This window comes from Chelonoidis abingdonii, chromosome 7 (genome assembly GCF_003597395.2).
Source record: "Chelonoidis abingdonii isolate Lonesome George chromosome 7, CheloAbing_2.0, whole genome shotgun sequence".
Taxonomy (NCBI): domain Eukaryota; kingdom Metazoa; phylum Chordata; order Testudines; family Testudinidae; genus Chelonoidis; species Chelonoidis abingdonii.
This window is the reverse complement of record NC_133775.1, coordinates 74,692,149-74,705,358: the sequence shown is the minus strand read 5'-3', so window position 1 is coordinate 74,705,358 and position 13,210 is coordinate 74,692,149. Positions and strand designations below refer to the sequence as shown.

Genomic DNA, 13,210 nt, shown 5'->3' with positions numbered 1-13,210 from the left:
AAATTGACTATTTATGTCACACACTTCCCTCTTTTTAAGATCTTTCCCCACCTCTGACATCTTTCATTTGCAGTTTTTGATCGTCCAAACCTCTAGACTTTTCCTCTCCCGTAATTCTATGCTGAAGGCCAAAACAAGGGTTAGAATGTTCATTTATTGGCATCTTTAAATCTTGCAAGCTGATTCTTGAAAAAATGATCTTTCATAATTTTGGTTCTGCAAAACAATTGATAGTTTCTGGTCCCATGTAATTTAGAAGCTGAGTACCAGGTCCTCATCCATGTTACAGACACTTTCTACAACACTGATAACTAGAGCTGAGTCAAAAAAATTGGATTAAATTATTTTCTTGCCAAAAAAATGCGGATTCAGGTTGATCAAAACATTTAGTGCATCTGTATCAAATTCAATGAAGTGCTTCAGATGAAAAAAATGCAAAAAAGGCAAAATGTTTTGTTTAGCAACAGTTAGACTTTCCCTTAGAAACAACTTTTTTAAAAATTTTGCACCAAAGCAAAACAAAATATTTCGTTCAACCCAACATGAAATTCAATCAGCTTGTTTGGTTCCCAAAACATTTGTTTTTACGTTTCATTTTAGGTCAACCTGAAACAAGTTTTTTGTTTGTTTTCAATCTTTCAGTCTGGCCACCAAACTGCAAAATTGGTTATTTGCACAAAACTGCCTTAACTGGGCAGCTGAGTAGTCCACTGTAGGGGAATCTTGGCTTAGTGTGACCCTCCAACTCACAGCAGAGAGTGTGTGCCAGTACATGGAAAGGTAATAGAGTGGCCTGGTGCCCAGTTTTTGACCAGAAAGTCTGGACAAAAAGGGGCTCTGACAGTGTCCAGTCAGATCTACTGACCAGACACCCAATGTCTGGTTTCTGCAGGTAGGGGAGGCAGTGGGTTATCACCCGCTGCAGCCCCGCTCAGCCAGGGCCACCGCCACCTATCTGCATTGGGTGGCTACAGCTCCCGGCCCCAGCTCCATAGGCGAGTCCCTTCTGACCCGGGTGGTGGGGTGGGAGGGGAAAAGCAGCGAATGACAGGAGGGAAGAGGCGTGGACGGAATATGTGGCCTCAGGGGGGAAGAGGCAGGGTGGGGCCTCAGGTGAAGAGGCAGGGCAGGGGTGGGGCTTTGTGGAGAAAAGGCAGGGCAGGGGTGGGGCCTCAGAGAGAAGAGGCCTGACAGGGGAGGTTCCAGCACTCCTGCTGGAGTGTCCAGTTTTTAATTATTACCAAGTTGGCAATCCTAAAGGGTAAGAGAACATGGGTGGTGCACTATTGTGCATTGGTGATCCCCAAGTGGTGCAATGGAATCTAAGAGTCTGATAGCCAACACCAAATTGAGCAACCCTAAGACTGCTCTAGCTTGCGCTAAGGAGCTGAAGCACCCCATGGCTGTCCCTAAGACCACAGGAGTGCATGAATACAGCCACCTTTGACCTCTCTCCTCTCATGTACTCAGCCAAGCACAGCTCATCCATATCCAGTGATCAGGGCCCATTACTGCTGAAGGGTATAGTTGTGTTTATTTTAGATAAAATGTGGTTTACAGGGTGCTTATGCATAGGGAAGCATGCTGTGGCTCACTGACCTAGGAACATTCTGGAGAAGGCCACGGGGAGGGGGTGTGAGCTCAGCATGTGGACTGGAGCACTATAAGCATGTGATAAACAAACCCATATATGGGTTTGTTTAACTCTGATTGGTTAGAAGTTCATATTATGTAAGTTGTTATATAACTTGTTATATAAGCACCATGTGCTAGAAAGTAGCAAGGGGAGGGGCTCCTGGCTGGAGGGACTCTGCCTGATTCTTTGTACTAGGGGCTCTCTTTTGTGCACATGTTGAATAAAGCTTTATTGAATTGAATTGAATCGCATTGGATCGAAGTCCCCTGATTTCTACCCAGCATCAGACTCACTGGGAACCCCCAAATCCCAACACCATGTTCCAGCCCAGCAGCTGATATGGGCTGGGATCCTCTAGCTGAGGTTGGAGATTTGTCTGACTGACTGCAGGTGTTCTTAAGCACTCTGGAATTGAGCCTGAGGATTATTTTTACCTTTGGGGGAAGCCATAAGGCCCATTTCTAAGACTTTTCCTAGCAGGATGATCTGGGGCTTGAACTATGATTCTTCCCACCCCATCTTCCCTCAGGGTCAGAGGCTCTTCATTTTATTAGTATTGTTGGGTCAATTATCTCTCTCTCTATATATATATATACAGTACTATAGTCCTTTTTAGTTTATATGCCTACAGGCTGCAGTATACCTGGGACCTGTCACACCTCTCTAAGACTTAATTTCAGGAGGTCTGTTTGCAGATTCAGGATGGCAGCACTGCCTGGCGCATAAGCAAGTTTTCTTTGCAACCAAAATGTGTAGGTTTTTTTTTTACATTAAAGCCTAAATTATGCAAATGCTCTGCAAAGACTCAAAAAATCTATGAAGCGGTCTGCCACAGATTAGAAATTCCAGGGCATGTATTTCCAGTAACCCAAGTCTAGATTATTTTTTCCTAATGTTGAACTGTACTGAAATGTGGTTTTCCAGGCAAAAATTTCACTGCATTTTCCTCCCCAGATTTTTGGTGGCTGGAAGGAGCACTTTGCTGATGACCCTGCTACAAAAGTTAAATCAAAACCATGGGCCACTCTCTCTTTCATATGGAAAATATCTGCACCATCTCAGGCATGAAGCCACTTCAGGAGAGGAATTAATTTCAGATGCCTACTGGCTCTTTTGCAGAGAAAACATCCACAGAAAGAATCTCCTGTGTTTGTGGACCACTCTAAATAATTAAATATGTTCCAGTAAGGTGACTAAGGAGATAAAAAACACATGGTGGACAAGCGGAATGTTCCCAAGTCTTATTTCCTTACTGTTGAATCTCAGAAGGGGAATATTGAAAAGGCTGATAGATAACACCATGCTGGTATAGGAGCCAGAATCTGCTTTCTGGACTGCTAAGGGAAAATAATACAGCCCAGAAGAAGGTCTTAGAATCCAAACATTGGATTTATTGCCAGTGATAAAGAGGAACAAAGACTGGGTTTGAAACGAGGTTTCTACACATTTTTATCAACATTTTTTCACTGCGTCGCCTGGTATGTTTTATGGAGAGGTGGGCCCAATCCACAACGTTTACCATTCTAAAGTCTTTGTGTGTTCCCATCTGGGGTTTTGATTCTGGTGCAATTTTTAATGTTGGGCAATTTTAATTTTTACATTTTGAGTGTCATAAACAGTCTGCTGTTATTCAACAGCAGCCTGTATTTTAACAGGCTGCACAATGAAAGGACGAATGCCCTACAACTCCGTTTCTGTAGAGATGGGGGTGGATTTGGGAACAGGGACAGGACCCATAATGTAGTGTGGAAAGGCTAAGAAGTACGGATCAAACCATTTATTCCTCACCTCACGCTCACCCCCACCCCACCTTCCCTTTCTGTATTCTTCTCTGAACTTGTTATTTTCTCCCTCACCTGGAACCAGCTTCGTACATTTCTGCAGCTAATCAAACTGTCCTGATAGTCAGCATACAAGCACATTCTGAAAGTATCTGCTCTGTAGTCTAATCTTTTGCTATGCTGTAGTGGAAGTCAGTTTGTCTGTCAGTCACCAACCACCTACACTAAGAATGCCTCATTTTACAAGAAAAAATAAAATGTTCTGAGTTAAACTATCTGAAACTCAATGCATATGTATAAATTCAAATGTCACACTAGTTACTAGAGAGCCAGTGGCTGTGCCTCCAATTCCCCAGGGACTATAAATGACACTGGCCTGAAACCCAAAACCTGCCACATTCAGTCCCTGATCAGTGTTTAAAATCCCTGCTAGACCAAGGAACCAGTAGTAGATTTAATGTCCAGTATCTCTGAGGACATCCGGATCAGAAATGAAGGTGTTACAGTGTAGGATACCTGGGGGTCCAGGAGTACAGGGCTTTCTTTTCAAGCTCTGGCAGGTGAACAACGATATTTTGGACCTTAGAAATCACTTCATTCTGATCAATGCTTTGCCCCTCCACCGTACACATACACACACACACCCTTCAACCCCAGCATACTTTTAGCAGCCAAGAGGTTGAGACTCACTAGAGATGCAAACCAATGCATCATGCCATCTGAAAACAAAAACTGCAGCTTTTAAATGGTATCATCTCTCTAATATTTATGTCTATTTCTAGTGGTTCGTGAGGCTTCGGCTGCTAAAATCATGATGGGATTCAAGTTAGGAAGAAAACTCCATGAGACAGCAATCACAATGTCCTAACTGTAAGATGTACTCTTTCATGACTAGGCTAGGACCATTTTGGCAAGACCAGTCCAAATGCTTTCAGACCAGTAAAGCTTTCCTCTGCACTGCTCCTGCACCAGTGATGTGAACGGGGGAGGGGAGGAATCTTGTTCCCCTCCTTCCAAAGGGGATTTTCAGGGTGTCCAAACTGGCACCATTAAAGTCCAAAACGGCAACATGCCAGGAGCCAGAAGTTCACCTCACATGGGCATGTCATGGATGTAGTTCATAAACAATAAAATGTGTTCAGTCATAACGGCTGCGTATTGATTTGGAGCCAGATTCACAGCTAATGAAAACGGGTATAGCATCCCTGAGATGAAACAAACTATGCCAATTTATACCAGCTAAGGATCTGGCCTGTAAAGTTAAGCAAGCTGCGGATGCAGAGAACTGTCAACTAATTTCAATATGTATTTCACGCCATATAAAAATAGAAATAGGCCCAATTTGCCAAATTCAGATCTGGATTCAAGCTTTCCCAAAGCAGGAGAGCATTCAAATCTAAGATTTTGGCTCAGCTCATTGTTCAGATGTAGTTCCAAGCCACAACCCTTGGATCCAGCCACAGAGCTGAACTTTCTCAACGTTTGAGGGGTGTTTGGGTCCAGACTTGTGACTCTATATCCTGTGACAAGACAGAGACTATTGTTACACTGCATTTCCAAACCTGATCCGGAATAAGGTTTGTGCTGCACAATAATCTTGTAAGGCATTTTATGGCTTCTCCCGCATTTCCTCCAGGGAATGCTAAGGCTAAAAGGGCTTGATATTATGAGGTGCTGAGCCCACACGATTCCAGCTGAAGTCAGTGGGAGCTGAAGCACTCCGTACCTCTGAAAATCAAGCCCATGATATATAAGGGCTACTGGTGCTTTGCTCACATGGAAAGATTTGAGCTCACTGGATCAAGTATCCATCCAAGCTTTTCACCGCAGGGTCATAAACATGGGGAAAACAGGCTCTTTGGCTGAATATCAGCTCTTTGCTTGTGATCCCTGCCAAACAAAGTAGTGCCAAAGCATGCAAAATATGGTAGAAATAAACACACACAAAATTTAACCAAACTTTGTTGACTTCCCAAAATAGTTTGTAGTTTAGTCAGTTCAAGTACTTACTTGAAGCCAGACTTGTTGGCCTATCCCTGACTGAAACAGATCTGAGAAATTGCCATGTTTACTTCATGTTACAACGTAGCAGGGACTGGATAGAAAGTCATGGAGACTTAGTCTTCTACAGAGCTCGTGCACAGAGTTGATACAACATACTCAATAAAAGAGCAAACCTCCCACTCCCTGCCTTGCGGGTGGTCCTCAGCTTTGAGACCACTTCAAAGGGGGAGGGAAGTTTAATCTCCAAGGCCTCTTCTGTTCTATGCCTGTTTGCTTAGACCGCGAACTGTCTTGGTTATTTCTGCGGTGCAGACTTCTGATGCTGGCCATTAGACTGAGCCCCTCAACTCATGTTTCACATAGGCTACCAATGTGAAGCCACGAGATGGTATTAGCTTTGGGTTACTGCTGGCCTTGTCTAGGTTTGAAACAGTGATCTAGAGGTGAAAGACTCTCATGGCAGATTACCAATCCCCTAAACCATGCACTTCCTCTCCACCCCCTCAAGGAAATTCCATGTCGATTGTTGACTTTCTATGACTCCTTGAGCTTTTTGTAGGTCCTAATATAAAAAGGAACACAGTAAACACAACACTTGATTCCTTTCACTGACGCCCAAGAAGCCCCTTTATAAACCAAGTTTGGCGTGGTGCTAGAGTTCTAAATGCCACATGGGAGACTCACTCAGAAGCCTCATTCTTTAGCCTACCGGGCTGTGGGAGGGACGAGACGGCCCCTAAGGGAGAGGGGGAGGTGGGATGGCTTTGAGTCACTCATAGGGTGACCAGATGTCCCGATTTTGTAGGGACAGTCCCGATTTTTGGGTCTTTTTCTCACATAGGCACCTATTACCTCCCACCCCCATCCCGATTTTTGACACTTGCTATCTGGTCAGTCTAGTTACTCATCAGGGTCCCCTCTGGTTGAGAAGTGAGAGTGAGATTTGCATGCTCCAAGGAAGGCCCCATCCATTCTTAACTGGGAGGACGATGACTCTGATGCTGAACCTTGACCTAGGTTGGGGAGAGTTGCACAGGCAAATGCAGATCCCACTCTTCTCTGCAGCCATGAGGGAAGGGGGAAGAGAGAAAACATCTTTTCAAACTTCCAGCATAAACACATCCTTAAAGGAAGTTTCAATAGAAGTGACCTATGGTATTTGGGGATAAGTAGGGCCCTACCAAATTCACAGCCCTTTCTGGTCAAGTTCACAGCCATAGGATTTGAAAATTTGTCAATTTCACGTTTTCAAAGGTTTACACCTGAAATTTCACAGTGTTGTAACCCTGGGGATCCCAACCCAAAGGGAGCTGGAGGTGGGGTCACAGGATTGCCACTCTCACTTTTGTGAACTTCCTGCGGCTGCAAGAGGTTCCCAGATGTGGGTCTGATCTCCCTTCTGCTGGGAGTGCCCCATCTGGGGGCTCCTAGCTGCTAGTCCCTGCTGAGCTGGAGAGGGACAGGACTTGCTCTTCTCCTGCACAGCTGCTTTCTAGGGGAAGAGGGGGGGAATCAGACCCACCTCTGGGTACCTCTCCCTTCTTCAGGAAGCTCTGCAGCTGTGAGGGGGAAGAGCTAGTCCCATTCCTTCCCAGCCTGGGGACTAGCAGCTGGAGCCAGGGGAATGGTAGGAGCCCCTGGCTGAAGCATCCCAGCCCTGCCTCTCTCTCTTCCATCCAATAGCTAGATTTCACAGGGGAGGGCTTATTTTATGCTCTGTTTTTCACAGCTGTGAATTTGGTAGGGCCCTAGGGATAAGGCAACACCATTAAAAAACTCCCTTTTGCTAAATCTGTGCAACTTAACCAGCACGATCGCCAGGGAACCTTCCAAGAGACATCACTCCTTCTGCAATCGCACAACCATCCCCGATTCCATTCCAGGCTACTTGTGTGTCAAAACAAGCACAACCCTCACTCACTTGCAAGACAGCTGATTGATCCCTTCGATGTAGTAGCACACCCCACCGTTGACGCAATAGGATTTGGCTGTTTCATTGCATTTTCTGGCGTGTCCTGACCAGGAGGAGAGTGTGGTCGCTACTGCAAGAAAGACACAAGAGGATATACTGTTACTTCCTTTGCTTTGCAAGTCTGCTCCCTTAAGTGGGTTTCAGTTTGTTTGGTTGCCTGAGCAGACGCCCCAGGAGCAACAATCCTCAAGCTGTGGCTGTAGACTAGGGGTCAGCAACCTTTCAGAAATGGGTGTGCCAAGTCTTCATTTATTCTCTCTAAATTAAGGTTTTGTGTGCCAGTAATACGTTTTAACGTTCTTAGAAGGTCTTTTTCTATAAGTCTATAATATATAACTAAACTATTGTTGTATGTAAAGTAAATAAGGTTTTTAAAATGTTTAAGAAACTTCATTTAAAATTAAATTAAAATGCAGAGTCTCCCCAACCGGTGGCCAGGACCCGGGCAGTGTAAGTGACACTGAAAATCAGCTCACATGCTGCCTTCAGCACGCGTGCCATAGGTTGCCTACCCCTGCTTTAGACTTACATGCAGCTCTCATGGAGTCTGTGGGGTTTGAGTGACTCTTCATGCTCCAATCACAGCATTACCTCTTGCACACAAAGTGTGAGGGGATGGGGTGAGAGTTCTGTGCAAACATCCCTTCCAGGAACCCTTCCAGGAACCAGGGACGAGGAGTAAAAAAAAATTGTTTCCTCACTCCTCATCAACCCAGGAGGGCAAATGAGATGAAGAAACACACACCCACCCTCATGCCCAATCTTTCACCCTCATCAGGAGGTCACAGACAAAGAACAGAAAGAGAATGTGTTGCATTGAGTTGCAGAGTCACAAAGTAGCTGTGATATGATGCTGATGCCCTGAGTGGCTGTACGTGCACTGGATCAGTATCCAATCACAATGCAGTGTGTGGGATGACACAGTCATCATTTGGTGGCTTTCTGTGATTCCATAACAAAGTAGTTCTCCATGGCGTAGAAACTGACGTCCACCATTAGTTCCCAGAAAAGGGGCAGCACAGTGGCAGTACAAGTCCACAAATCTACCTGAACTCTGCCCTAGAGGGGCAGCCTCTATTGATGGAACGATAATCAGTATTCATGGTCATTCGGCTTTGGCTTCTCTAATGAGACTACCAAAAAAGATAGTGTTGATGCTTTCCGAGTTGGGGATACTTGTCCCAGCTGGGAATTCCCATACAGAAAAATCCTCTAAAATTAAAGAAAGTTGAATCCAACAGTGTTCTACAGTAACTTAATGAGATTCTCTCAGAAATAACTGCAAAACCCTACAGAATGTAGTAGAGAATATGGTATTTCTTGTTGCCTTTTTAACTGTCCTAAAGAATTCTACAGAGGAATTAAATTCTCTGTTGATTTCTAGAGATAGTGAAAAAAACTCACCAAACGGTTATTGCTGTCTGTAACATTTTATAGCACTTTGCATGAGGGCTGAACTGGAACCTCCAACTCTTTTCCAATAGGTCACCAAGCAGCCATCAGGTGATAACTAATCCCATGGGCTGGATTGAAGCCAGTGACCCATGTAGTAGAAAGAGAGCCTGAAGCATGGGCCTGAGGCCTGAACGAAAGTCAGCAAAAGTTATGCTGCGAGCAACAGTCAGGCCCTGTCAAAAGCAGCTGCTTGCCTGCAAGTCAGTGTCCAGTACACGAACTCAGCAACGGTATTGCTAGCTTTGCTAAAACACACTGAATATGTAAACACATTCCAGCAGGCCAGCACAAGAACACCCCAACCTAGCACACAATAAAATGGTTTGACAAAAGAGATGAACAGTGATATTTTGTCTGAAACATCAGCAGTAAAAGTACAAAGACAGGTGATGAATAGGAATGTTATCTGAAACATCAGGAGGAAAGAACAAGGGGAGGTAACAAACATGTCATGAAACACACAAGGTGATATGTAAATTGTTTAATCCCAGACTGTTTGTCTCAGTCTATAAATGTTGGGCTACCTTGCTTTAAGCTTTCGTCTGGAAAATCCCCTCGCTGACTGAGCTGTCCTTTGTCATGGGCATACATGTGTTAGTGTGACCTGTAACCACTGAGCCAGGATATTAGCAGGAGCACTGGCAGCCTTTTTGGTGCACTAGGTGGCAGAAGGTCCCGCTCCCGGAGGTGGCGGAAGGTCCCACCCCCATAATACTGCCGACGACTGTGGCGACCGAACATCCGGCCACCTCAGCCGCCTGTGACCCAGATTGTTACCCTCACATTTTACTTTCTCAATTATATATAATGAAGTGGTGCATTTTGACACCCAATGTTTGCTATTTGCTTAGGCAACACGGATCATTTCATTGTGAGCTGTGCTGAGTAGTGCCACAGCACTGCTTGGGCTATGCTCTCAGCAATGCTATTTCTACACTGCACATCTCACAAGTGCTGCTTTTCAAGTTGACTTTCTTCAGCTTTTTCTTAACAATAACCTGTATGTTTTCCAGCAGACAGCTCCAAGCATCCCAAAGGTGGTTTTGTGTGTGTGTTTGTTTTTTTGGTTGGTTGTTTGGTTGGTTTTTGTCTGTTTGTTTGTTGACTATACAGAGGAATCATGTCACCAAACAGAGAAATGCAGTCAACTTTAGGGTGCAACATAGCAGCTCTTTAACCGCACATAGTAGAAGCAAGCAGTTTAGAACGGAGAGCAACGAGCATATAAATTAAACAAGGAATGGTTCTAAGGGAGGCAGAATGTTATTTGGCTACGACTCTGGGATTAACGCTTCTCTTGAAAAAAATGCCAAGGGATCTTTAGTGACTATGACAGATTTTCCAAGCTGCTTTGGGGGATTTGATGCCCCATTCTCATTAAAATCAATGAGAACTGTGTGTCCAAATCACTCTGGAATTTTTAAAGTCACCATTGTACATTTTATGTCACATCTAGGAGAGGGCTCCTGTGGTAGCACAGCACCCCTAGCCCAAAGAAAGGACATTGGTTCAGTTCTGACGCTGAAGAAAGATTTCCATCTACCGAGTCACAAATGGAAAAGCTCAGACATCTCCTTTCAAACTAAAACTAGAGCAGCTGAGTCAGGTCTGAGCAGCCTTCTCCCAAAACCTTGGTACAAACCTACAGTGCAAAGGCAGAACAAGGCCATCAGTCTGCACAACAAAGTCTTTTGTCAATTATTAGCAAGCAGCTCCATGGCACTCTTTTGGCAAAGTCAGACATCATAAATTATACAAGGAAACTATATGCTCTGGAGTAAGCGTTCCATAGTAAACAAAGAGGGTGAAGAACAGAGAGAGGAAAATAATAATGGAGCACAGAATCCATAGCCACCTACAGTAGAAAGCACATATATCACTTAATATAAAAAGGCAGAGTTTATATATATATATATATATATAACTATATAACTATATATATATAACTATATATAACTATATATATATATAACTATATATATATATATATATATAATCGCATTAAGGAAGGGTCAAAAGATATGGAAAATTCAGATAGTCCCCTTAGAATAGGGCACAACATGGACTCTAACATGGATTCCATGTGATTTTAATCTGATTTTAAATATACATTGTTCTTTAAACAAAATGAAACAGAAATAAAATATATCTTTTAATGATTGGTTAAAAGTTGTGTATTGTGAAACTAAGAAGCAGATCTTTTAGTAGAGCTATTCCTGTCTTAAAAATGCATGATTAGGTAGCTTTTCTAACACTGCCTTGTTATTTTTTTAAAAATCATGTTTTATGTTTGCATTATGCTAAAGATCCCAATAAAACTGATATACACACGGTGCTATTCACTGGCATCACTTCATCTATCTCTGAAATGCATCCACTGCTGGAATAAAACGTAGCATCTGTTCAGCAGCACACACCACAGTACAGAACAATTAACTGAGTTGTCAGTGTGAAGAATAACTTGGCCAACTGAAAATGTAGGGGGAATTTAGGTTGGTAGGATATCTCCTCCTTAAATGAGGATCGCATTTCTGTCACATTCTGGCCTGGCAGGATAATTCACAGATTTACAAGCAAATACATTTGTATTTATATCTCCAGCCATCTTGGGCCATTTGATGAGTGGTTATGTAAAACTATTGAAGTCAAAGGGAGTTTTGCCACTAATATCAGCAACAGCTGAAACACGTCCCAAGTGCAGAAATTAGATTATTTGTAGCCATGAATGTTTCCTCATTACATTCTTTTTCTAACTCTGTTCTGAACACCTCACAATTACACCAGATGATCCAGGATGGAAATTTCAGAACCATTCCACTGCAATGGACCATACAGCACAATACAACTTTCAGGCCTGATCCCCCAGGCACGGAGCACCCCTAACTCCCATTGATTTACTTCACAGGATAAAGCCCTTATTTGGTACCCGGTACAACCCTCTTTATCCAAAATGCTTTGTGAGACATCAAAAAATATTCAGATAACTGGAAGTCTGAATAATAGAGGGAACAATTTATGGCAGTAGTGGTTGCAATTCAGGTGGTAGGATGCTTCACTTAAAATAAGGGGATAGGAGAAGGTTTGCACAGCAGCACCACTCAGAATGCTCCATGGAGTTGTGATGTCAATTAGGGAAAAAAGTGGTGAAATGAAAGCATGAAGAATCAATACAAGTGAACGCCTTCGCCAGCAGGCAGGTGAGATCTGAATGCACACATACAGAATGGACACAAAGCACCACTTCGAGCCAACTGACGGCAGTAATATATCTGATTTAAAGCGACGCAGGCAGCACCCTCCCCATCTGCCCCAAGAAACCTCCATTTAGATACAAAGCCAGCAATGAAAGGAGAGGGAAATGAAGAGGTGGTAGGGCAGCAGGGAGGAAGGATATATTTTCAAATGAGATTTGGAAAGAGCTAGAGACTAGCTTTTACCAGTACTATTATTTGCCCCGTCAATAAGAACAACATCAAATATACATATTGAAGGTTTAATTTAAAAAAAACTAACATTATGTAGCAACATTGTTGCTGGAGCTAGCTGGGAAATTTTCAATTAAATAATTAGAATGACAAATGGTTACAAAGAAAAAAACCTTGAAATGGAAACGCAGAAAACATTTTAATTCACCTGGGTTTCGGTTCATGAATTTTTTTGAGATTTCAGCTTTTCATCCCAATTGGGGATGGCAAAGTCTCAAAAGCATTTGTGGGCTGGGAAACCATTTCCTGCCCAGCTCAAACTGTGGTATTTTGGACATATCTGAACAGAGTTCTATTTATTGAATTATCTAGGAATCCAAATACACTACATTCAGGAGTAGCAGAAGAGAATAATCAAAAATTGTCTCTGCTCTAAAGTAAGAATACTGACTAGAAAGGAGTGATTTTTAATGGGGGGAGGGGCTAATAGTAAATTAGCCCAAAAATATGCACTTTGGGGGGCACTGAAATTTGCAAATTTGGATCAAACTTGACAAATAGTTTTGGTTACCAAAAAAAAAAAAAAAAAGTCAAAATGTCCCATTTTGAAAATGTTAAAATGAACCATTTCAAAAATGTTATTTTGAAACATTTGAGAATGAAATGTCAATTCGAATCAACATTCAAAATATTTCATTTTGACCCTTTTTTCCTTCAATTTTTCATTTCCTTGAGGAGAAAAAAAATCAGTTTTGGTTAGATACAGATCAATTATTTTTTCAGAATTTTTGGTTTGGCCCCCGAATTGAAAAATCGATTGTTTGCTTGCTCTCATATTGACTTAAGCATGGTACTACCAGCTTCCCCTTGCACAAACTACATGCTTGAAAAAGTAGCTAACAATTGTGCAGGAAAAAAGAATGGTTGTTTAACTTAC

At 42.8% G+C, this 13,210-nt stretch overlaps 1 protein-coding gene across 2 annotated transcripts in view; it reads right to left on the bottom strand.

Moving 5' to 3' along the window:
- NRG2 (neuregulin 2) overlaps positions 1 to 13,210 on the bottom strand; it is a 339,799-nt gene that overhangs the window by 78,123 nt on the left and 248,466 nt on the right. For both annotated transcript variants that reach the window (XM_075068052.1, XM_032801760.2), the window contains exon 4: positions 7,343 to 7,463. In XM_075068052.1, coding sequence (XP_074924153.1) covers positions 7,343 to 7,463 — 121 coding nt within the window. The remainder of the gene's footprint in view (positions 1 to 7,342; positions 7,464 to 13,210) is intronic.